The sequence below is a fragment of the Dermacentor albipictus genome, chromosome 2 (genome assembly GCF_038994185.2).
Source record: "Dermacentor albipictus isolate Rhodes 1998 colony chromosome 2, USDA_Dalb.pri_finalv2, whole genome shotgun sequence".
NCBI lineage: Eukaryota > Metazoa > Arthropoda > Arachnida > Ixodida > Ixodidae > Dermacentor > Dermacentor albipictus.
The window spans coordinates 82,692,208-82,718,494 of record NC_091822.1 but is presented as its reverse complement, the minus strand read 5'-3'; the positions used below and the strand labels follow the sequence as shown (position 1 = coordinate 82,718,494).

The window sequence follows — 26,287 nt, the reverse complement described above, 5'->3', positions numbered from 1 at the left end:
TGATCAGAATCGTGCCAGCGGGGCTGCAAGCGTCGCACTTCCGTGGCGCACGAGACCATGACGAGACCAAAGGAAAATCTCCTGCGTTGGTCAGCGTCCAAAGAAAGCATTACAAAATTTAGCCTGACGTTCATCACGGAGTGGTATGCACGCAGCTCCTCCGCAGGAACCCCGATGTCAGCAGCGGAAGCCAAAAGGCTGCCCCGACTACGTGAATGTGCGTCCACGTGGCTTCGCCGAGCTTTTTTCTTTCTTTCTTTTTTTTCTTTAGAGCCAAACACACTGGACTCCTAATGCTTCATGTGCGCGCCGCACATGTGCCGTTGATAGCCGAATAGTACGACGTCAACAATCCCAATGGCGTAAATGCGCCTCGGGCGTCCATATAATTGTATACGAAAAAAAACAGCCCCCCCCCCCAGATGTCTAGGCCATTTTCTACTTGATGACTGGTGTTCTCAGTTCTCACCGAACCTATATTTTATGCGTTCACTGCGTAGCATGTTATGATGCAGCGAAGACGCAGTCCAACAATGTTAGGGAAATTCAGCGATCACTCGTCACGGTCTTCGGCAAAGCGGCACAGTACAAATGCTGCGAGCTAAGAAACAAACAAACGGTTACTTTTAACCCATTTTGTAGCTTTTACGTTAGCAGTAGTACGCAGATAACATAGCGCTGCCAAAAATTTATTGCATATTTTTAAAAAGGGCCTCAATAATTGCTTTGTGTAAACAGGCTTTACTTACTCACTGATTGATCGTTTAGCCGTACGAATGCAATGTCAGACTATGAGGACCTTGTGAGACTGTGCAATGTGTCGCCAGATTTTCCCGACCACCTAGAGTTTTCAGGCGGTCCCGTTTTATGCCACTGTCGATGTCAGAACGCGGCCACAGCAACCTGGCTCAGCACAACGTGCGCAACAGAGGAAAGTCAATTCCTGAGCCATAGCTGCAGGTCCACTAGAAACGTGGGCTGCCAAGTCAGTACCCGAACTTTACTACATGTTCATTTTTATTCGTCCAATGTGACAAAAGAACACAAGAACGCCAGCACCCTTCCGACGTGGCGGCAACAACGTACGTACATTAATTTCAACTGCGTGCAAATATTCGCCTAAATATGCCGGTGCATGTTATCAGAAATACTACAGTGATCCAGCAGCGTTGCCTATCTGCCAAGCTCTTCGACTCCCTCCACGCAATCTATGTTCTCTACTCGAATGGATTTATGACCATGGCACACGCCTGTCAAGCCCCATTCACCCGCTTGCTCCACCGTTACTGCTATCGTCATTAATTTTCACTACAACTTCAACCTGCTGGGCATCTGTGGTACCGCTTCCATCGCTGCCCACTCCTGTTGCGGGTCCCGACGTAATTCCAACACCTGGAACACCTCCGGATGCTCCGCCAGCTGTCAGGCCACCGGTCAGATTTCGGAGGCCGCCAGAGCCAACCCCCGGTTGTGTCGCTCCTGGAACTATTCCTGCACTTCCACTTCCGGTGCCCGAGGACATCCCCGAGGCAATGCTGCCTGCGCTTGGGATGCTTCCGATGCTGCCGACTCCCGGCACGCTTCCAGCCCCACTGGAAGGAATTCCTGGTAGCCCTCCAGTTGCACTGCCTCCATTTCCTGGGACGCTTCCTGCTGCTCCAGTTCCGATACTTCCGAGTCCTGGTACACTGCTTCCGTTGCCGGGGACGCTTGCAGCCCCTCCGATGCCTGGAATTTCACCTGAACCAAATGTGATCTCTACGGATATTTCGCTGATGTTGGTGCTGCCAGTACCATTTCCACTGCTACCCGATGAATTTCCGCTTCCGTATCCGTTAGTGGAGCCACCAGTGCCTGTAGTAGAGTAAGGCAACGCAAAATTACAGAGAAATTGTCTAATTGATGCAGAGTTTTCTGCTATAATTATAAATTCGAAAAAGACGTACGCAGATTCTTGCTAAGGGCAAGAAAAATTATGAAACATTTGCAGTCAGGAAAAGTTAGGGTGCTCCAATTAGCATAAGTATTAAATAAAAATTTTCTTCAAAAGTGAAATGCTCCTCATTTTGCCCACGGGTCGGTCAAAATGAGACAGGTAGGGCGGGCAAAATGAGACAACCCCTGCCCTCCCCCCTAAAAAAAATTCATTAATTCGACACATTCCCGTAATTCATTGCTTATAAATTAGATGCTTGTAGGCGTGGGCCCCTACGCACGCTTCATGAGCACACTCGCTGCAGCTCGTGCACTAAATTCATACAGAGGCTCCACGACTTGCATACCAAACACTGTCAGTGCCCTTTGATGCGACTCATGTGGATCGCAGAACACTTCGTTTTTTTTGGTTTTTTTTCACACGTTTGTGCACTGAATTGTTCATGTTATATTCCCTTTTTTTAGTTGTCTTCAATTTCTACTTTTCCGGATGATCAAAACTCCAGGCCTTCTCGCACACTATCCAGCAAAGTGACCTTGTAGAGGGATGTGGTGGGAATTATGCTCGGGTCAGCATTCATTGCTTTAGCTTTTAATATTCTTTGCATTAATAATTTGTGGGCCTGCAACATTCATATGGGAACGGACTACCAGCGAAGCTCTTTAGCCTGCATGCATGGGCTGCATACATTATGAAACCCATAGATTTCTTTTTCATATGGCACCACACTACGCCGACACATTCGCCGCCGCGGTCACCGCAACCGCTGCTGCAGCCACGCCGGCACCTCCGACGCGCGTGACACAAGCGCAGGTCACGTGCGCAGGCGCCATCGCCACACTCTTTCCCTCTCTCTCACCCTGCCCGTCTCCATTGCTGCAGCGCTGTCGCCAGCATAGAGTTTCATGCAATAATAGCTAGGGAGAACTCTGGCGCTAGAGTCCGTGGGAGCTGCAACGGGGGTGGTCCAGCCAGCATGGGAATTATGGGAAGTACATGGATTTACATAAACATTGTCCTTTTGGCTTCAAACAGCTTCATGACTTTGTTTACTCGTCATTTTCAACATAGTAATATGTCATTATTAATTAAAGAAAAACTATGAAAATTATCCGACGGCAGGATTCGATTGTCTCTATAGCACATAAACCCGATATTGAAACTATTAAGCCATGGACGCATGCGTTGATGAGCGACATAGAACGCCCTTATGGATCTATCCCGGGCAAGTCAGTGGCTTGAGACGCTTGGCGCGTTTCGATTCTGTCACCTCGACAAGCTCAACCGTTGCAATTATGAGCGATTGTGCGTGTTCGCGACGTCTTCTACAATTCTAATAGTATAGATTGCTCTGAAATTTACGACAAGGCATACAAAGCGTAATAAACAAAGCCACTAGAACGTTTGAATCCACAAGCATGAAGATCAGACGAATCCATGTGCTTCCCATCTTTCCCATGGTGGCTGAACGATTGCAGCGCCAGCGTTCCCTCTAGTAATTATTGTTGGATACTCTGTGGTCGCCACACTCTTTCCCCTCTCCCTTATCCATCTAGAATGATGTAGCGCTGTCGCCACATCCTTTCCCTCTCTCCCCTACCCTTCTGCATTCCAGCAGCGCCGGCACCTCTAATGCGCGTGACATTATAACCACAGAAGCCCAGACCACATGCACAGGCGCCATCGCGACACTCTTTTCCCCTCTCCCTAAATGATTAGCTGCGCGCATTGCTGTCCACGATACGCACGCAAGCCACCCAGGGGCTCTATTCTGGACACGCATGGCGGCTGCACAGCCGCCATTATCCGCCATGTTTAATCTCTTATTGGCTGTGGCGAGCTCACGTGCCTTGAAATTTTTGCCGGGAAACGGAAGTTTTGCGAAATGTCATTTTGCGTTTTCATCAAGATGACGAAACGTGACGTGGAGCTGCAAATTTTATGGACTAATACATTTTTTTGGTCCTTGGCAGATATATTGTGATGTTAGCGCTTCAAAAAGAATGTGAGCGGTAGCGTGCAGAAGCCAGTGCAATGCATCTGCAATTGCGCGAATATGTGGTGGCGATTCAAGATATGCGCCATGCCAGCTTGCTGATTGGCTGAAGGAATATCTTGTGAGGAGCGTCACAGGAAGGGCTGTTTCGTAATCGTCAGTTTGACGATGCGTGACGTTGCACTGGGCCGCCATTGCTGAGATTTTCCGCCATAATTTTTGCTGCGACGAGCCGCGCGAATTATGCTAATGAGCAGCCATATGCAATGGCAGCCGAGAGGAATGCGTATCGCCACATTTTCCCCGTCGTTTGGCGCCACGAAAATCTTTTGTTCATAACGCGTGCTCATAGTATTTGCATCGCTCTCGGGTGGTGTTGGCATTTGTGTTTGGGGCCATCGTTTTTTAAAAGAACGCGTTTATACGAAATAATATTGGTTGAATATAGCAAACTTTCAGCAATGTTGTCCACTTTTCACTGCTGCATTTCTATTATAATCGAGATTAATGCCTTTTCGCACAATCAGACGTTATGACAACGGCCTCTTTCTAATTTATAAAAAGAAATGTACGCAAGGTGGCGCCTTGAAGTTTCCTCCCGCGGTGCGAGTAACTAGCGAAATGAACAAGAGATGGCAGCGCCGGCGCTTGCGTCGCGCTAGTGGTTATCTCTGGCGCCCGCAACGCTATCGGTGATATTCGGCCGTTTCTTAGCCAGCCGTGTCGGGCTGAGTCCCTTGCGTTTCACGAAATAGCGATAACGTGGCCTAGAACGTGCGCGCATCACCACTGGTAGGTCGCGTATGTTGTCTCAAGTAAGAAAACAAGGGCATCGGCGCCAACATGCGATGACTCATTGCATTTTCCGGGGACACGCATCCTAGCTATTGAAGCAGACGACGGCTTGTACGCAGCAGACGATGGAAGCGCGAAGCGTTTTCGACGGAACAATCATACGCTTTGAGATAGCTGCTTTATTTTTACTGCGGAGGAAAACTGTTTTGCTTTACCGATAACGCTACATTCATTGCCTTCATTTCAGTTTCTTAGGCAAAACGTCAAGTTGGCGTCACGTTACGTAAGCAAAACTGGGCCACCGGCGCCATTTTGTTTGCGTCGCGCCTACGTCACGCACCGAAGAAAATGGCGGAATGTCCAGAATAGCGCCCCAGGTCACGGAGCAAGAAACATTTAGGAGTGGAAACTCCGCTGTTTGCGGCGGCCAGAAAAGGTCACAAGCCCGCGGAGCCGTTATTGTGCTGGCGGCGCCTGGCGGTCTGGAAAGAAATTACCGCCATTGAGAGCGGGCCGAAGCAAAGCCACCTAGAAAAAAATATAAGGCCACCGCATCACCTCCTCTCCTAGTCAATACGTCACAAGAGTCGGATGGTAGCGGTGGATGGGGGAGCGCTGCGTTTTTACAACGCGGCGCGCGTTCTGAAAAACAAATTTTCTCCGTGGCTGCAACGCTAGAGCGGCAACGCGCGGAGCATTTTCTTGGTGGCTTTGGTTGGGCTGGCTGCACCGTAAACGCGATTGCTTTTCTTCGATTGTGCGTGGTTCGTCGTACACGGAAGCGCAGCGATGTCTGGCTGTTGTTGCGCACCAAACTGCAAGTCCAATTATGACGGAGGACCAAGTGTCCGAGTGCACAAGTTCCCATCTGACCGAGCCACTCGGGAAGCATGGACGAGAGCAGTTCCTCGGAAGGACTTCTCGCCAACGAAGTACACAGTGGTAAGTATTTCTTCTCTCTGTGGTTTTTCTGGGTTTCCAGACGAATGGGTTTCGTCAGCATAGTGCGCAATGTATTCGTGCATGCGTGCACAATAGATGGGTCTTTGCACCTGTCGACGCGCTTGTAAATTCAACGTTTTCGTTGAACTGCATACCTGTAACGGCTTGTTCTTTTTTTTATTTCAGCTCTGTGAAAAGCATTTCTTGCCAACGAATTACTTGAAGACGACATCTTACAAGGACGTCAAGACAGGAAAAGTGGTCGAAATTGCCATGAAAAACATTCGTCTGAAGAAAACTGCAATTCCGAGCTTGTTTCCCAGTTGCCCTGGGAAACAAGCGCCAGGTGCGAAAAGAGCGCGCTTGGAAGCCACATATTTGCAAAAAGCAATAATGCTTTCTCAGCAAACTCAAGCAGAAGAGGATGCCAAAAATGTGGTTGGTAGCTTTGCGGACTTGCTCAAGGCCTTGCCAAGCTTTCAGAGTTCGGACTTCTGGACAGTTTTGAACAAGGGCTCCAAGGTTTTCTTTTTGGACTTGTCACTACAATTTGCTCCTGCAGTCCGTACTTCGGTGATCGTGTCCACAGGCCTGCGCGTCAAAGTATTTTTTGGTGAAACGCGTGTGAAGAAGTGTGGTGATGTGTTAGTTCCTGAAAAGCTGTGCGACTTGAGAGATTTGAAAAGTGTGTTACACATGATCGAACAGACACATAAGGATATCAGCACGGAGCGTTCTGAAAAGGCCCGTCATCTACTGACACTGGTTTTGTCATTGCTAGAGGAAGTAAGTGGGAAAAAAATTTGCACGCGAGTTGCAAGAATGGCATTTGGAAGTGCTTAAATTCTTGAAGAGTCAAGTTGATCTTGTTTTGATTAATGCTGGCCGATATCCCCCCGATTTATTGGTTTTCGCTAGCTTTTTGTTCACAATTTCGCCTCATGCATACAGATTCCTGAGAAGTTCGATGAAGCTTAAGATGCCGCATCCTGGTACGATCAGAAGACTGTGTTCATAGTACGATGTACGCCCTGAAACGGAGCAGCAAGAATGTAGCTTTCTTTCCTATGGAAAGCGTATTGTAAGCACATATAAATAGCGTGAAAAGACTAACCTTAATGATTGATGAGATTCACCTTCAATCATTTTTTTATTACAAGGCTGGCTTTGTTACTGGTGCTGCGGTAAATTCATCGACTGCAGCAATAACTGCCCACGTATTTATGACACATAACCTGCTTTCTTCAAACAAGGATGTTGTACACATTCTTCCTGTGGCAGAAATCGATGCTAAGGCGCTTGATCTAGAGGTATCTGGTTTTAGAATAATCGCAGTGATCTCGGACAATACCTCTATAAACAGAAAAGCCATGTCCTACTTCACTAAGACGGCAAGTGTCATCATTGTTTACCAGCATCCTGCTGACCCATCACGGCCCCTGTTTTTCGTGGTGGACCCAGTTCACGTACTAAAGTGTATAAGAAATAACTGGCTGAATCAAAGAAACATTGGCAAATGCATGTACTTTCCTGAACCGAAGAGTGATGAGGCTGAACCAAAGATACTTACAGCATCTTTCAAGGTATTATGCCAGTTGCACGAAGCTTAAAAGCATGAGCTATTGAGGCTAGCGCCAATGCTCACTTTGAAGGCACTGAACCCCTCGAACATGGAACGGGAGAACGTTAAACTGGCCTTAAAGATTTTTAACTCATCTACTGTTGCTGCTCTCAGTGTCGCAACATTCCAGCATGCAAAGGAAACACCTCAATATGTCGACACCATTTTGACTTGGTGGAACATTGTTAACGTCAAGACGCCAAGAAAAAGACAGCTGTTGCGTGATCAGTTGCAAGGTCCCATAGTTTCATCGTCATGTCCCCAACTAGAATTCTTAAAGAGAATAGTTCAATGGCTTGATCACTGGGAAACCCCCAAACATGACAATTGCCGCCTGACACGTGAAACGCACACAGCTTTCAGCCACACTACCCACGCCTTGCACGAACTTGCCATATACTGTCTCGAAGAACTTCATTTCGAGTATGTTCTTTTGGGCAAATTTCAAACTGATAGCTTCGAGGATCGCTTTGGAAAGTATCGGCAATTGTCTGGTGCCAATTACCACGTGTCTATAAGGCAGATATATGAATCTGAAAACAAATTGCGTTTGCAGAAGGTTCTGGACCTGCCAGATTTGCTACCACCGAGCGCGAGCACGTTGGAGACAAGTGCAAATTCAGGAAACGGCCAGTTTCATGTCACTGTGACCGACTCTAACGTTGAGAAAAAAACGTCAAGGCTACCGGCACTAACATATGTTGCCGGCTATTGTGCCCATGCAGCTCTAATAAAGTTGACATGCGCATCTTGCAGTGAAAGCCTTGTGTTGCAAGACGTCGATCTAGATGACCCTGAAAATGCATTAATCACGAAGATGACGAGGGGTGGCCTGAAGTTTCCACGAGCAGTTGTAGTTAATGCTGTACTCTTTACTGAAATTATATTGGACAAGCTCAGGACACCAGAATATTCCGTACGATTTTTCAGCCTTCCTAGGCAGAAAGATACTCTTGTCGGTCTTGTGTTCACTACGCTTCATGACTTTGAGGATGTAGAGGTGTGTGATTTCGGTCATCCTGCACAGGAGGTAATGGGGCATGTCGTAAGTGCTGCAGCGAATACACTGCTGAACAACTTGTGCCGCACAGGAAATGACAAATTACGCAACGCCAAGAACGACCGAAAATTGCAGACCTTGAAGGCCTGAGATATGTTTCTCATTATTTATTTTTTATTCATGAAGCTCTGTTTTCTTTAACATCTACGTATGTTTGTATTGACAGAATCCTTGTAAAAAGAAACCTGTGGCGTAGCTAGGACTTATTTGCCTACATCATCAAAATTTAAACTCTGCATTTTGGCCAATTCAAATGTTAGCGTTTGAGTGTATTGTGCTACCTGTTTATGATTCGAACTCCCCATGCTACCGCAATCCATTAATTGCATGTTTTCCTTCAGGACTGAGAGTAGGCCTCTCATTTTTTACTTACTTTTCACCATTATCTCAGCATTTTATGAAGACCGAAAAGGCCTGCAAACAAGGCGGGTGGAAATAAAAGAACCACAAGAAATGATACAACAAAGACGGAAGCTTATTCTATTAGACAATTAGTTGTGCGTGACCCTATAAAAATAAAATTTTCACAATAAAATGAACCTCGATATTCGTGTGTCCAGCGAGGACTGTTTTACGCAATGCCAGAGTGAGAATGATAATTGTATACGGAAGATTTCAAATGTTTGTTACTGAATGCAGTTTTTATCATTTGTGAATAAAGTATATTCTGTGTCTTTAATATGCAGTTTTCCTCTTTCTTTCTTTCCGTCTAATTGTTAAAGTGACTAAGCAGCATGCAGTTTGCTAGTCTTAGTCTCATCCAAACATCACAAGCACAATAAGGGATGTCGTGTTGCGATACACGCAAAAAAATCTCGCGAGTCAAGTAACCTAAATAAGGTATGAAATAATGTTTCTTTCTGTGGTGGTGTTGAGTGCGGTTAACCAGCGGCTCCCCCTTATTTTTTTGCGTCAGCTATAGGTGTCTTGCTTTGGAACCGAAGCATATGCATTTATAGGTTGCTGTCACTTTAAGGACAGCACTAATTTTCTCATGCCATAGTATCCGCGACGCGCAAAGAGACACCCTGCCAGCGCAACGAACCTAGGCGCGGAGACGCCGACGGCGTCGACTGTCCGGCCCATCCGACTAGCGTGACGTCACACCGGCGTGCGGAGGCCTTACATTTTTTTCTAGGTGGCTTTGCCTTGCCTCGCACCACAGGAGAGGGCACGCATCTGGGCGACGTTCCTCGCTCGTGCACGCCAGGTTGAGCCGCGTTCGCCGGTTCATCCTCACACGCGTTCACTCGCACGGAACCTCACGGCGACACTGATGGCGACGCCGACGGCAGAAATGCGCCCGGGGTGTCCGTTTAATTGCTATCGCAATAAAAGTAGCGGACTCCTCGGGAAGCGTCAACAAAACTCTGTCATGCTACCGTTCAAAGATCAAGAATGAGTGTGTACGACAAGCCAGGAATATCAACGACGGTGAACGTCAGCAATGTTCACACAGCATATGAGGCCCATGAACTTGAGCCAAATTAACTTGGTCATATACTCGAAGAAATTAAAGAAATGTTTGCCTTCGACGAATGCCAGCAGCGCTTACAGCCATCCAATCAGTCATCGCGCGGGTGTCTAATAATAGCGCCGCGTGCAACCGGAAGCTACAGATCATATTATAGCAGTCATCGAAAGAAATGCGTTTCATTTTTTGCTGTGCACAAACGGTTGAAGGGTAGCACCTATCGCCGGTCCTGGCTGCCAGCGCTAAAGCTTTTCGCGAATCCTGCCCATCAAAAATCACTTGCTGGGAAGCCGTTTGTCAAAATCAATATACGTTTAGAAACTGCTTTTTGGGAGAGTCAAGTACATGGCTTAAACCGCTAACAGAGCAGGCTTCATCGTGAAGCACTTTCCAGTGAGCTTTGTGAGCTGATTAAAATATTCTCGTGACACAGTACTCGCGTGTTCTTGCTAGATGTACTTAACCTAAAGGCAGGCTTACCACAGGTGTAGAGGAAAAGTGCCGCTAGAAATGCACCCTTCCCACTCTTGATCGTCCACGAAAGCATGTTGGGCGCGTAGCGCAGTCTCAAGTGGACCTGCAGGAAAACAGCTAATGAAGATTGCTAACAAATATATTCGGAACATAGCACAACTAAAAACTGCCAGCCATTTTATGTGAAGATACTTTTCGAACCATTCAGTAGTGCTTATTTGCTACACGAATATACTTTAGGAGGAAGCTTTAGCTCAAGGCCAGCGCCTATTTCCCAGTTCAAATACAAGTTATATGCAAAAATGCCTTCATTAGACCACTGCTTAACAAATTAGTTTCAATTAAAGGACCCCTAAACAACGCTGTGCTCGAAGGGGAGTGAGTGATTGCTCTCTCGGCTTCGATAAGTGCGCCTCAGGTGGTCCCTCTTTCTCGCTACACACTTCTCTAAAAGACGCGTACAGATTACATCACTTGCACACGTCACGTTGGCACTGTTTCTTTAAAGGCGCAAGCATCCTTTGGCGAGTACACCAGTCCCGTCACGCGAAAAAATGGAATGCCTTGTATCGGCACAAAGAGGCGTAATTTGCAAAGTTATGACATTCAATCGCTGTAGTAGCGTAAATGTAGGTGATTGGAAGCTGTATAAGCGATAAGAAACAACTTAAACAAAAGAATGAAACTAAGAATACTCATAGATATACATAGCGCTCCTTAGAAAAAGCACGGGGAAGCATAAGTAGGAATGTGCCAACTGAAATTCGGGAGTGGGTCCATTTGAAATTTCTGGTTGAGTCAACTTGAAATGTGGAGGTGGGCCAACTGAAAATTGGGGTAAGGCCAACTTAAATTTGGGGGTGAGCAAACTTGAAATTTGAACGTTGGCCAACTGAGATTTATCATTACACCTACTTAGACAACTACACTACAACTACACGCTGTGCCCTTCACACGCGCAGTGCAAAACATGAAGAAGTTGCTGTCACTGACCCAAATCAATATGGCGAATTTGGCAGTTTCGCACTGACAGTTCTAGCAAGGCTTGGCGCTGCGCTCGAACTTTTCCGACGATATTCTAAACACACTCAAAATACCTTGAGCACGCCGCGTAGGGCCTGTAATGGCATCGCATAGGTGCCACTGCGCTGCCCATAAATAGCAGCGCAATAAAATTACATCATTTTCAGGTTGTGAGTTGTAATATTTCTTGCACTTTATCTGTCACTCGCAGGAATAATTCAACCAATAACATAGGCCTGGTGTGAGCATTTCTGGTGGTTGAATAGTAGGGCATGTATGCATGTGCCTAGAATATACGACATAGCCTAGAAGTATACCACACTTATATATATATATATATATATATATATATATATATATATATATATATATATATATATATATATATATATATATATATATATATGTATTATGTGGGTGCGCACTTGTGTCTGTGTTTATTCTGACGAAGGCCATGCCACGGCCGAAACGTTGCAACATTAAAAAAGCAATTTACGTAAGCGTGCGCCTTCGTTTCCTCACACACACACACACACACACACACACACACACACATATATATATATATATATATATATGGGTCATTCCATCTCAAGTGTACTCGGTGTTTTATCGACCATCTGCGATTCTGCTGAAAAAAATCATACTGTTTTACCTCAAAGTTCGAAGTAATTATTCAAGCGATTTTTCTTGAAAAAAAAATTTCTAATGCCCTGAGGACGCTTTGAAGATTGCGCACACAAGTGAAACTATGCCAGGTAGAAAAATTTCTACAAAGTTATTGCTTTGACCTGTTACTGCGAATATTTTTTGAAATAGTCGCCAGACGGTGCTCTTTCGTGACTATTGTCGTTATTACTTTTTGCTTTAATTTACATAATTTTTAGCCGTAAGGAAAAGTCGACAATTGCCCCTTTTTTAATATTTTTTATAAAAGACAGTAACGTTTCCACGAGGAATATATTCACAATAGGGGCTTGGTATGTGTGTATACTAGATGATAAAAATATTCGTTTAAGAAATAAAGCCTAAGCTTTTGCTTAATGTCATGGTAAATATGAAAAAAATTACGTTCTGACTCAATTTGCGGCTTCATTTTCGCAATGTAGCGTTCCAAGTAAAAATATGGCATAGTTGCCATCGGATAGTATGCTTTGCTGTCTATCTATGTACAAAGATTCAAAAGATTAAATTTTGTTTTAAGCGAGAAAAAAATTTTTGAACTGCACAATCACAAGGTTGCGCGGAGCATCTCTTTGCTTCGCCTTCACTGCATAGCACGTCGGCCGGTGTTTCAGTCTCGCTCATTTTACGCGCTTCTTCTTTTTCATTTTGAAGACGAGGTCTTTTTTGGCGACTTCAGGTTGATTTGCGGTTCGTGGGGACTGAGTTTCTGGCCATTGTCATCTTGTAAGATTATATAATTGCAGGCCTTCTAGTGCACGTAGGACAAGAAATAGGCGTCTGAGTTAAGCTTGGAACGAAAAAGATGCAGAAAGTTAGTGTGCTACTATATACGGAGAAGTTACAATGCCTAATGGCGAAATAACTTTACATGTGCCCGTTCGCACAGCATGCGGCTAAAACCGGAACCGGTAGTGTGGCTCTACGAAAGATATGGGCCAATCCCGGAGAGATTGCTGTCTAAAATTTTTGGCTGATCCCAAAGGCAGTACACTATAGACAACAAACCACATGGTGCCCTAATACGCCATGGAGGACACTTTCTTCGATGACCACCGCTAGATGTTGAGTCGTGTTCTGTATATAGTAGCACACTAACTTTCTGCATCTTTTTCGTTCCAAGCTTAACTCAGACGCCTATTTCTTGTCCTACGTGCACTAGAAGGCCTGCAATTATATAATCTTACAAGATGACAATGGCCAGAAACTCAGTCCCCACGAACCGCAAATCAACCTGAAGTCGCCAAAAAAGACCTCGTCTTCAAAATGAAAAAGAAGAAGCGCGTAAAATGAGCGAGACTGAAACACCGGCCGACGTGCTATGCAGTGAAGGCGAAGCAAAGAGATGCTCCGCGCAACCTTGTGATTGTGCAGTTCAAAAATTTTTTTCTCGCTTAAAACAAAATTTAATCTTTTGAATCTTTGTACATAGATAGACAGCAAAGCATACTATCCGATGGCGACTATGCCATATTTTTACTTGGAACGCTACATTGCGAAAATGAAGCCACAAATTGAGTCAGAACGTAATTTTTTTCATATTTACCATGACATTAAGCAAAAGCTTAGGCTTTATTTCTTAAACTAATATTTTTATCATCTAGTATACACACATACCAAGCCCCTATTGTGAATATATTCCTCGTGGAAACGTTACTTTCTTTTATAAAAAATATTAAAAAAGGGGCAATTGTCGACTTTTCCTTACGGCTAAAAATTATGTAAATTAAAGCAAAAAGTAATAAACGACAATAGTCACGAAAGAGCACCGTCTGGCGACTATTTCCAAAAATATTCGCAGTAACAAGTCAAAGCAATAACTTTGTAGAAATTTTTCTACCTGGCATAGTTTCACTTGTGTGCGCAATCTTCAAAGCGTCCTCAGGGCATTAGAAATTTTTTTTTTCAAGAAAAATCGCTTGAATAATTACTTCGCACTTTGAGGTAAAACAGTATGATTTTTTTCAGCAGAATCGCGGATGGTCGATAAAACACCGAGTACACTTGAGATGGAATGACCCATATATATATATATATATATATATATATATATATATATATATATATATATATATATACACTTAAATTTGCCTGGAGGGTCCACATAACTGCTCTCGCAGTGAAAGACACAGATGTTTCGGAGGCCGTATTTACGATTTCCTTGGTTACCCTAAGGCAGGGGAGACTGTTTCTCCCTCTGCCTTGGTGTGACCCTTCAATACTTTCTGTCTGGTCCCGATACTTATGTGTAGCGCTATGGGAAAGCTTCATATAGCGTCCGCAGTGGACGCACTTGGACGCTGGCCCAAGTAAAGGCATTCTGGCCAACTGAACGGAACTGATTTCTCGTTCACGTGGGCCAATCGACAGGTACTGAGCTGGTTTCGTCGCATGCACGATCCCGTTGGTGTCACGACGGCTTAAAGAAACAGGAACAGAATGGAGAGGAGCACGTGATTGTTTTCAAACTATGAAAGGTGATTTAAGGGCCATTTAGGACAAAGACATTACCTGTATTGACTCTATCTAGTACAATTTTAATTTAGAGCCTGGATTCATTTTTAGTTTTTTGAAGAATTGCCAGAAATTGGTGAGATTAAAAAACACGTGCATAATTTACAAATATGTAGCTGTGCACCAATAACAGCTATCACCCTACCGTGTATTACATCTGTTAAAGATTTATATTGTAAAATTGTGATCTATATGCTTAAAAATTACGTTCCGTTGTCACAATGCTTACGAGTCTTTCGCAAAATACCTACTTACATATTAGTGGTACATTTTAAAGTGCCGTAAAGTACATCAATTTTGTTCGCTTTGGATGCCTCAGTAGGTGCACTTTCCAAACTTGTGACAACGTTTTTATTACTCAGTTGCAGCGTTGTAACCAAGGTGTCGAATCCAAGAAAAAGAATGCCGGTTCGGTTCGAGTTCGCGTCCAACGTGCTGCGATTTCGTTCAGGTTCAGTTCCGGTTCGGAGAAGTTAAATATTATACCGGCTTCCAAACCGTTATGCAACACTGAACCGGTTCGCCGACCTGTACGGCACAGTAAACTTTATCGACATTCCCCTATGATGGCGACACGCTACAGAGTACTACTGACTGATCTGCATCACACATGCGCTTTTTCAGGAGGGGAAAAGAATAGGTTCCCTGATGCATAGCTACAATACTAACATACAGCGGTGTTCGAATAGCGAAATTCTTTAATTGAATCGAATATGAATATTCGAGAGAAATGACCGGGGAATATCGAAGCAAATATTGAAAACCCACAATTAAAGAAAAAGGAAGGTAAATTAAATTCTCGAGGTGTCTGTTCGGCAACTCAAAGCTTGTTTACATTATTTTATACATGTACACCAGGGATGTTATAAAGAAAAGCTATTACAAGCTGTTCCTATTCTCTTTCTGTGCAATCAGCTTTTCAATTAAGCAAGACTGTTACAAGCTGTTTCTCTTCTCTTTCTGTGCAATCAGCCTTTCACGATCGGTCAAAATGTTTTTCATGCTAACCCCGCTTAACCTGGAGGTCACCGAAGTCACGAAGACCGCGAAAACTCCTGATCTCATAAGGCGTGTGCACACTGATTATTTATGATTAGGCCGACCGAAAGAAAAATGATCTTGAAATTACTACAGCGCGTAACCGTTTGAAAGGCCGGTTTTAAAGACCCCATCACCCGCACTATGTTGCAAAAGTTGTAAATGTAATTTTATTGACAAAAGCATTCGAACTATGACTGTTACTCTAACCTTCATAACTCATAACTAGCCCAGTAAGGTGGAACGATTTGGTAGTAGCGCCAAATAAGCGATCTATGGGTCGGGCGAAAAAAAAACACGCATATACCGAAGTATACTGCGTGTGTTTATGAAGAAAGTAGTTTATAGCAAGTATTTCAGGTTATCAATTAAACCGGAAAAGTCACAATATTGGCAAGCCGAATTTTTTTTCAATGTCACTTTAAGAAATTTCTCACAGAACAAGAACGAAAATCATAGCTACAATTCCCCTAGTTTAACGTTGCCGGTTGCGTGTACATAATGTGCCACACGGGAAGTAATCTTCCGCGCAGATGAATTGGTCAGAAAGCGTATTCTCTTTTAGATAAAAAGAGACCAATCAAAAAAAGCTTTTAAACGAAAAACATGCAGTAACTCACCTGATTTAATTCTTCGCGTCCTCAATCGGACGTATTCACTGAGATGGCGCGTTCCACCGGGGCCGAGCCACTTTTGTTCGCGCGCAAAAACTTCCTGCCTGGAATCACGTCACGTGAGATGAGCGCAAAAAAAAATTAATAGCAGAGTACAGATCACGTGACGGTGAAAATCACGTGACAGTGACGTCGGATCCTCTTCGTACTTTCAACTTCAAATATGTTCAGTCGCGAAAACAACTACTCCGCGTCCGAGCTGGAAACATTTCCAAGGGCAACCCTTGCTATGCCATCTGTGATGCGCGTACCGATGCTCCATGTCCTTATAAAAGCTCACCGTTGCGGGAGTACTTCTAATATAAATTGTAGCACAGCTTTTAGAAAAAGGGTGCCAATGAACAGGTACACATACGAAGAAGACAGGACGCGCGCGTGCGAGGTGCTCCTCTTGTCTCCTTCGTCTCTGTGTGTTTTAATTATGCGCCCCGTTCTAACAGCTGTACTTCGTTGTGGGTAGCACGCCGCACCATTTCGTAATGCGGAAGAAAGTGGCTCACTCGTACTGAGCTCTGCTAAAAAGCGCGAGTAGCGAGCGGATTATCGCGCGGCGCTTTCCGTTGGCACTGGTGGCATTACCCGCAGTCATGAAGTATCATGACTTAAAACCGTTCGTAATCCTTCTGAATAAACGCTACTTGTGTGCCTTAATTACGCCATCGACATATCGCTAACAAAGAATGTGGGGGAACACGCTTAACCGGCAGTGAAAGTTTATTCTTCCTGTTGCTTCAAGCGTTGATCCTAGCGAGCAAATGTGTGCAGATCACAGCATCGACAAAAAAAAAATTCTACCACAGCTCAGCGACGTGGAGTTGCTTCACTACATTGCACTGGTCAGACACGCGCATGTATCCTGCAACTACTTGATTGCAGCCGGCATGCGTATGCTGCAAAGAAAAAAATTCACATGGTACCACTGGTCTCCATACTCTTTCTCCTGAGTGCACATTATCTAGAGGAGGGGGTGGTGTGGAAGGGAGAGGGGGAAGGGTGCCTGACGAAGGCTGCACGACAGTTCCGGTGAGCTATACTTGTGCGTAATAAATTACATGCAAATAATTACTTGTTATGAATTGCATTTTTGTGGCAATCTTGCACTTGATCGATTAGTTTTTTTGCTCCTTACTCATTTACTTTACTTACTTTACGCATTTAATGCAAAAATGTTCAATGACTGATTACACGCAACCAGTTACTACATCGACAGGACGAACTGCGACAGGTGACGAATCCTTGAGCTACTATGTTTGGCGGAGCCGCAGTACAAAGCCCGCAATCGCGGGCCACGCTGCAGCTTCGTGGATGCCCATGTTACAGGCAGGCAGACCCAGGCGCTTAGTATTGGCTTCATCTTTAACGCTCCAACAGATACTAACCGACGAATCGAACAGGTGTAGCTCGATAGCAATGACCATTTCTGACGTTTATAACAGGTAACCAGCGATGGACGGTTTTTTTCAGCGTTTCATTGGCCTTACCAGGAGCGCCTTCTTCGAGCCACGGCAGCAATGAGGTGCTACACCGCATCGAGTACCAAGACACGAGCATCGCGGCACTGAGTGACCACATTCTTGTGCGCAAGGTTTTCGTATGTAACACCACCGCATTCCCTCCGGCAAGTTTTCGGTGTCGCTGCTGATGTCTCCACAAGGAAACGAAGGACGATGGCCAACGAAAATTTCGGTAAGCAACTGTTAGCGAAGATAAACAACGTGCAAAGTGCCGCAGAGGACGCACCGAAAAAGCCAAGTAAGCTTCTCCTATTTGATGCGCTCATGCAAAGTCAATAAGGGTGGGGAAGAAAGTAACGTAGAAGAAATCGATAGCATTTAATAATTCCTCACTCATATTTGTGGCTATGTAATTGGTTACTGTAATCAAATACACTTTTTGAAGGAACTAACCGCAATAATTATTATTAATTTTTTGCTGTAACGTGCATGTGCAAATTAAGTCTGGTAAGCAAGTACTGTCGAGGGCGCTTTTCTCGGCCCCTTACCTGATACTACGTCTGCGAAGTAGACAGCTATAGCGTAACGACAATTCCTCGGTGTCACGAGATTGTACAACTGGCTATTGCCGCTATATAATGCACATTGCGGTCTACTAGTACGTTTACCCTAGTATGTTTACAATGGCGAAGCTTTGCAGCAGGTGGCTTATGGCTGGTGACGCTGCCACTTTTCCACACACCTACGCAGTGTATTCACGTAAATTCAGCCGGCATTTGGACCTAGAGTGTCAGCGCAGCTACCCACCCGCACATTAGAGTGCTCCCTTCAACAGAGGTCCGCACTGTACATGTACATCCATTCCTTTCCTTTTCGTCATTATGATTCATCGCTACTTTTGCTCTCCTTCCGTCTGCCCACGTGCAGCGTAACAAGCTGGAGTGAGCCAGTTCAAGTCGACCCGTGCATAAAGCATCTCTTCCCGGAACGAGATGAAACTGCATGTCATGTGGTACGGCACACAACCGTTTGTTTACTAGCAGCCCAGCGACATCACTCTGCATCGCAATGTCGGTTACATTGAAAAACATGCGACAAATAACTGCGCAGTTGAAGTGGCCTCTGTGTAGCGAGTTTCATCATACGGAAGCTTTCTACAAAACACCTGGCGGGCTCTCCTTTCTTCTGATTCTTTCATCGTTTTATTTTTTCCCGAGAAACGGGGAGTGTATGCGACTGTTTTCCTTAGTGAGCAACGCGATACATAACTACGCAGTGGAAAGTGCCTCTGTGCAGTGACTTCCGCCTGACAATCCCCCCCTTTTTTTTTACTTGACGATATACCACCTGGCGCTTCTGCTTTCTGTGTTTATTCATCACTTCCCATGGGGCACCAATGTATGCAGGCTGCTTTTTTTTTTTAATTTCGAGCCCGTCCTGCACAGCAAGCGCCTTTTTTATGGCAGTTTTTGCTTAGCTCCCTGTGAACACTTCGTGCCTAAAAGCAGCCTATGCTCCGGGCACTCGTGGACCAAAAATGCCTCGAAAATATATACACGATGCGCGCCGGTAGAGGCATATGAGATCGATGTCGCGGTAACCATGATCGACAAGAGCGTCTTTCTACACACCCCTTAAGCTAGATTCCCACCGAGGACTGAACTTCGCCGATTAGCATTGCGCCGTTGAATAAAGCCGCGCGCAAGGACACCGCAGAAGAGGTGCTACCGGCGCGATCCGTTGCACCTCAGCCACGTCAAGCTCACATGCGGGCTGAATCGGCAATCTTAGCCGTTGTATCAATTCAGCTTTGATTCATTCGTCATAGGGGTTGGTCTGTCGAAGAAACACTTGGGCGATGAGACACGCTGTAGTAGGCTACGAGACTCGCCATCTGTACAGCTGGGGCTACCGATTTCGTTTCAACCATCTGGCGTAATCGAACATGCTTTGAAGTTTCAGCCCGCGAACGCTCTTGACTCTGCCTCTACCAAATTGCGGTCTTCGCCGCAGCCGGGAGTTATACCCTCGACCTCGTTTTCAGCAGCAGAATTCCAGAGCCATGTACCCCTGTACGGGGACACTAGCTTTTCTCTTTCAATTGTAACGGTATTCAAGAAGAAGTTGGTGCCTATATGTGGCTCCGCCTACTCCTATACTCTGACATGTTAGTTGCGCTCGTAATCTGCATAGCAAACGCAATTTAAGAAAACACACTGAAAGGAATAATCACGTACACAAACTCGCGCACCTGTGCTTCTCCTGTTACTCCTCAACTTCGTTAAATTGGGTCGCGAACGCAATTATAATAAATACACGGGGAGATAGAGAGAGAGCGAAAGAGAAGTCATAAGGAAAAAGGCAGGGAGGTTACCCATGCTGAAATCTAGTGAAGTAACTTCAAGGGGAGTATGGTAGCGCGATTCAAAGACGGGACAAGAGAAGACACAAAGGGACACACACAGCGCTAACTTCACACACTGTTTATTGTCGAAAACCAGGTCGTACTTATACACTCAAAGAACATGAGTCACATCCACGTGAACAGATTAACAATCATAGCTATACATTTTGTGATAAGTTAGGCCATGCGCAGAAATTTCAGTTCCTTTTCAGAGAGAGCCAATGATGGTTTGCTGATACATGTATCACCTAGGGCATCAATCTGCTCGGCTTCTATTATAAGTCTATCATAAGTTTGTGTCTTCTCTTGTCCCGTCTTTGAATCGCGCTACCATACTCCCCTTGAAGATGCATTACCAACAAGCCCACATTGCTACCCTAGTGAAGTAAGGCAGCTAATTACGATATGGCAAGAAACTTGACCATGCGTGTCTTATTGTGCGTGAAAGATGATGAACCACGCTGTGAACTGTCGACCAGTTTGGTTAGCTCCGACCTCTCGCAAAAAAATGAAACATATATTACACAACTACATCCTTGAATTTCTTGATGAACACAACTTCTAACTATATATCATCACGGATTCAGAAATGTTTTTCAACCCTGCACACATCTCGTTGAAATCGTACAGGCTTTTTTCCAAAGCACAAAGGAAAAGTACGAGCCGCGTGCACATACACTCTATAGAGATTATTGAAGCCCATGAAATCCACGAATTCAAAGAGAAATGCGTAAGCGCTGCCCTCAATAGCTCTGTAAGAAAATGAACTGCGTTTTCTTGAAGACAAATAGGAAACATGTGCACAGCTGCTCATGTGCCACTGCAGCCCTGTGCTCAAGTACTGTCATTCCCGCCAATTTTGTGTATCTTTGTGTATTTTCATTTGAGATTGCTTGCCACCGTATTTAGGCAGTGGAAATCGCCTCAATAAAGCCAGTTGTAAGTTCAGCGCTGTGTATGTACACTCGTCTGGTCCCAGTCCTTTGCGCTGTGGAAAAAAGAATGTCACACCAACTTGCCCAAGCTTCCACAAAACCGTGCATCATGTTCCGAAATCTATTCACCATGGCAAACGAATAGATGCTATATTTATGAATCACTCCAAAGCCTCTGATAAGGTATCGCACAAAAAATTAGTGCTTCAAACTAGACAAGCTACTTAACAATAAAATGTTTATGCGTTGCTTTTCTTCATACCTAACTAAAAGGGAACAATTTGTTTCTTTCCGCGATTGTTTGTTGTTTGTTCAAAACATGTGAAGGTTCATTCTGGTGTTCCCCAAGACTCAGTACTTGGTCCTTTGTTGTTTCATTTGTGTATTAATGATATTGTGACACAAATTCCGGCCAAGGTCAAGCTTCATATTGTTTTACACTGTGATGTTCATAGTACATCCGACCAGTTGCTGTTCATTCAGGCATTTCATAAGATATCCTCCTAGTGATAAAAACGGCAATAGTTCACTTTGATAAAACTGTCTCTATGAAGATTACTTATAAGAAAATTCATCTGCATGCTAGGTGCAACATTAAAGATGTATTCATTTCTAAAATAACTAATCATACCTATCTGGAGCTTTATATATCGAGTGATCTGAGCTGCAACAAGTCCGCCTTTTAGCTTACAAATCAATTGTATTACCAATCATAGATTACGCCAGGATCATATCAGATCCTTTTACTAAATCTGATATTAACAAGCTATAAAAGTGAAAATACGAGTGGCGCGCTTTATATATAACAGTTTTTCAAGGACTTCAGTTACAGACCTTTTAAATAGAGCTCGACTTGCGCCCTTATCTTTAAGATAACGTTGTTCAATGCTTCCGTACTTATGTCCATAGATTAATGGTCATTATAAAATTTACATAGATATTTTTTTTACTTTTTGCTCAGTATACCCCACTAGGCAGAAACACGACCTTACTATTACCCCGTTTCGCACATGCAATAATATTTAAGTATTGATTCTTTCCTCGCACCATAGTCGACTGGAATACCGTAACTATTGCTATTGTTTCAGCACCCTCGTTGTCGTCGTTTTCCTCACATTTAGAACATGAACTTCCTAAATAAATTGTGCTGAAGTGAACTGTACCTACTTTTATCCTATTGTCATTAGTTTCCTCTAAGCAAAGGTGTTATAGTATACTCCCAAACGGACCCCGCATAACCTAAACCTCTATGCTTTTATTGTATCGATATTTCTTGCGCCCTTGATAGCTTATATCTATCGTATCTATTGTATAACCTGTATCTATTATAGGTTCATGCATACGTCATTTATTTCTTTGTAATTAGATCATTATCTCATCATCATCATCATCAGCCTAGTTACGCCCACTGCAGGGCAAAGGCCTCTCCCATACTTCTCCAACTAGCCCGGTCATGTACTAATTGTGGCCATGTTGTCCCTGCAAACGTCTTAATGTCATCCGCCCACCTAACCTTCTGCCGCCCCCTGCTACGCTTCCCTCCCCTTGGAATCCAGTCCGTAACCCTTAGTGACCATCGGTTATCTTCCCTCCTCATTACATGTCCGGCCCATGCCCATTTCTTTTTCTTGATTTCAACTAAGATGTCGTTTACCCGCGTTTGTTGCCTCACCCAATCTGCTCTTTTTTCATCCCTTAACGTTACACCCATCATTCTTCTTTCCACAGCTCGTTTCGTCATCCTCAATTTCAGCAGAACTCTTTTCGTAAGCCTCCAGGTTTCTGCCGCATATGTGAGTACTGGTAACACACAGCTGTTATACACTTTCCTTTTGAGGGATAGTGGCAACCTGCTGTTCATGATTTGAGAATGCCTGCCAAACGCACCCCAACCCATTCTTATTCTTCTGGTTATTTCAGTCTCATGATCCGGATCCGTGGTCACTACCTGCGCTAAGTAGATGTTTACCGCCCTTACCACTTCCAGTGCTTCGCTACCTATTGTAAACTGCTGTTCTCTTCCGAGACTGTTAAACAATACTTTAGTTTCCTGCAGATTAATTTTCAGACCCACCCTTCTGCTTTGCCTCTCCAGGTCAGTGAGCATGCACTGCAATTGGTCTCCTGAGTTACTAAGCAAGGCAATATCATCAGCGAATCGCAAGTTGCTAAGGTATTCTCCATCAACTTTTATGCCCAATTCATCCCACTCCAGGCCTCTGAATACCTCCTGTAAACATGCTGTGAATAGCATTGGAGATATCGCATCTCCCTGTCTGACGCCTTTCTTTATAGGCATTTTGTTGCTTTCTTTGTGGAGGACTACGGTGGCTATGGAGCCGCTATAGATATCTTCCAGTATTTTTACATATGGCTCATCTACACCCTGATTCCGTAATGCCTCCATGACTGCTGAGGTTTCGACTGAATCAAACGCTTTCTCGTAATCAATGAAAGCTATATATAAGGGTTGGTTATATTCTGCACATTTTTCTATCACTTGATTGATAGTGTGAATATGGTCTATTGTTGAGTAGCCTTTACGGAATCCTGCCTGGTCCTTTGGTTGACAGAAGTCTAAGGTGCTCCTGATTCTATTTGCGATTACATTAGTAAATACTTTGTAGGCAACGGACAGTAAGCTGATCGGTCTATAATTTTTCAATTCTTTGGCGTCCCCTTTCTTATGGATTAGGATTATGTTAGCGTTCTTCCAAAATTCCGGTACGCTCGAGGTTATGAGGCATTGCGTATACAGGTTGGCCAGTTTCTCTAGAACAATCTAACCACCATCCTTCAACAAATCTGCTGTTACCTGATTCTCCCCAGCTGCCTTCCCCCTTTGCATAGCTCCTAAGGCTTTCTTCTTCTGGCGTTACCTGTGGGATCTCGAATTCCTCTAGGCTATTCTCTCTTCCACTATCATCGTGGGTGCCACTGGTACTGTATAAATCTCTATAGAACTCCTCAGCCACTTGAACTATCTCATCCATATTAGTAACGATATTGCCGGCTTTGTCTCTTAAAGCACACATCCGATTCTTGCCTATTCCTAGTTTCTTCCTCACTGTTTTTAGGCTTCCTCCGTTCCTGAGAGCCTGTTCAATTCTATCCATATTATAGTTCCTGATGTCCGCTGTCTTATGCCTGTTGATTAACTCAGAAAGTTCTGCCAGTTCTATTCTAGCTGTAGGGTTACAGGCTTTCATACATTGGCGTTTCTTGATCAGATATTTCGTCTCCTGCGATAGCTTACTGGTTTCCTGTCTAACGGCGTTACCACCGACTTCTAATGCGCACTCCTTAATGATGCCCATGAGATTATCGTTTATTGCTTCAACACTAAGGTCCTCTTCCTGAGTTAAAGCCGAATACCTGTTCTGTAGCTTGATCCGGAATTCCTCTAGTTTCCCTCTTACCGCTAACTCATTGATTGGCTTCTTCTGTACCAGTTTCTTCCGTTCCCTCCTCAAGTCTAGGCTAATTCTAGTTCTTACCATCCTATGGTGACTGCAGCGTACCTTGCCGAGCACGTCTACATCTTGTATGATGCCAGGGTTCGCGCAGAGTATGAAGTCGATTTCATTTCTAGTCTCACCATTCGGGCTCCTCCACGTCCACTTTCGACTAACCCGCTTGCAGAAAAAGGTATTCATTATCCGCATATTATTCTGTTCTGCAAACTCTACTAATAATTCTCCTCTGCTATTCCTAGAGCCTATGCCATATTCCCCCACTGACTTGTCTCCAGCCTGCTTCTTGCCTACCCTGGCATTGAAGTCGCCCATCAGTATAGTGTATTTTGTTTTGACTTTACCCATCGCCGATTCTACGTCTTCATAGAAGCTTTCGACTTCCTGGTCATCATGACTGCATGTAGGGGCATAGACTTGTACTACCTTCAATTTGTACCTCTTATTAAGTTTCACAACAAGACCTGCCACCCTCTCGTTAATGCTATAGAATTCCTGCATGTTACCAGCTATTTCCTTATTAATCAGGAATCCGACTCCTAGTTCTCGTCTCTCCGCTAAGCCCCGGTAACACAGTACATGCCCGCTTTTTAGCACTGTATATGCTTCTTTTGTCCTCCTAACCTCACTGAGCCCTATTATATCCCATTTACTACCCTCTAATTCCTCCAATAACACTGCTAGACTCGCCTCACTAGATAGCGTTCTAACGTTAAACGTTGTCAGGTTCAGATTCCAATGGCGGCCTGTCCGGAGCCAGGTATTCTTAGCACCCTCTGCAGCATCACAGATCTGACCGCCGCCGTGGTCAGTTGCTTCGCAGCTGCTGGGGACTGAGGGCCGGGGTTTGATTGTTGTATTCATATAGGAGGTTGTGGCCAAGTGCTGCACCAGGCTGGCCAATCCTGCTCTGGTGAGAGAGTGCGTTACTGGTTCTGGTCACCGGGATCAGGCCGCACTCCAGGCCTGTTTGTGCAATTTTCTCAACACACGGTTATTTTTGTATTTTCCGGTGGAGAATTGCGCGGCGCCGGGATTTGAATCACGGTCCTCTTTCACTGGAGACGGATACTCTACCGTCCCCGCAGGAGTTATATTAAAAATTAAATTATGGGGTTTTACGTAACAAAACCCCTTTCTGATTATCATTATCATTATCTAACACCCTGCTAAAACCACCGAAAGGTGATGACAGTATGTCTTAATAAACAAATAAAATCTATAGGTATGATGACTGCTTGTGGCTCTTGAAACCATTGTCATCAAAAGAAAATAAGCATTTTTCCTCCTTTATGTCCATTTTATTAACGCAAAAGGTAACAAAGAAACAGACTCGCTCGAGATTGGTTTCCCAGAAAATAGTGTCCCACCGTCACCATTCTATCTGTTGTTTGGCGTTAGTAGCTTGTTCCAAGTAGAGCATTAACTCTATAACTTGTACATCTTGCGACGCCGAGTCATACATGCATGTCAGTGATCTATCCACTAGGAATGCCATTGCCACTTGTTCCGATGCCTGGGATACTTCCGAGCCCACCAGTTCCTGTACCGGTAGCAGCGCCACCATTGCCACTTGTTCCGATGCCTGGGATACTTCCGAGCCCACCAGTTCCTGTACCAGTAGCAGCGCCACCATTGCCACTTGTTCCGATGCCTGGGATACTTCCGAGCCCACCAGTTCCTGTACCAGTAGCAGCGCCACCCGTACCAGACGAACCTCCGCTTCCAATTGTTCCCGAGCCAGTCATTGTCCCTGTGCTTCCACTGCCACCGAGACCAGGAATTGACCT

At 44.6% G+C, this 26,287-nt stretch overlaps 1 protein-coding gene and 1 long non-coding RNA gene across 2 annotated transcripts; one reads left to right on the top strand and one right to left on the bottom strand.

Annotated features, from left to right (window-relative positions):
* Positions 1 to 986: 986 nt before the first annotated feature.
* On the bottom strand, positions 987 to 16,275 carry LOC135895849 (uncharacterized PE-PGRS family protein PE_PGRS46-like). The gene is made up of 3 exons (XM_065424043.1): positions 16,178 to 16,275; positions 10,305 to 10,401; positions 987 to 1,854 (listed from the first exon to the last, which is right to left on the bottom strand). The coding sequence occupies exons 2-3, from the start codon at positions 10,369 to 10,371 to the stop codon at positions 1,265 to 1,267; spliced, it is 657 nt and encodes a 218-aa protein (XP_065280115.1). The 5' UTR covers positions 10,372 to 10,401; positions 16,178 to 16,275; the 3' UTR covers positions 987 to 1,264.
* A 1,432-nt stretch (positions 16,276 to 17,707) lies between these two features.
* Positions 17,708 to 26,158, top strand: LOC135895863 (uncharacterized). The gene is made up of 3 exons (XR_010562502.2): positions 17,708 to 17,917; positions 18,613 to 18,697; positions 25,987 to 26,158. It is a non-coding gene; the product is annotated as an uncharacterized lncRNA (long non-coding RNA).
* The last annotated feature ends 129 nt before the right edge of the window (positions 26,159 to 26,287 follow it).

What these genes read in the sequence shown, in the direction of transcription:
- LOC135895849 (XM_065424043.1), bottom strand. Translation starts at nt 10,371, where the DNA reads ATGCTTTCGTGGACGATCAAGAGTGGGAAGGGTGCATTTCTAGCGGCA. An exon ending in ACTTTTCCTCTACACCTGTG is followed by an intron (nt 1,855 to 10,304) that starts GTAAGCCTGCCT and finishes ACTCTACTACAG; the next exon opens with GCACTGGTGGCTCCACTAAC.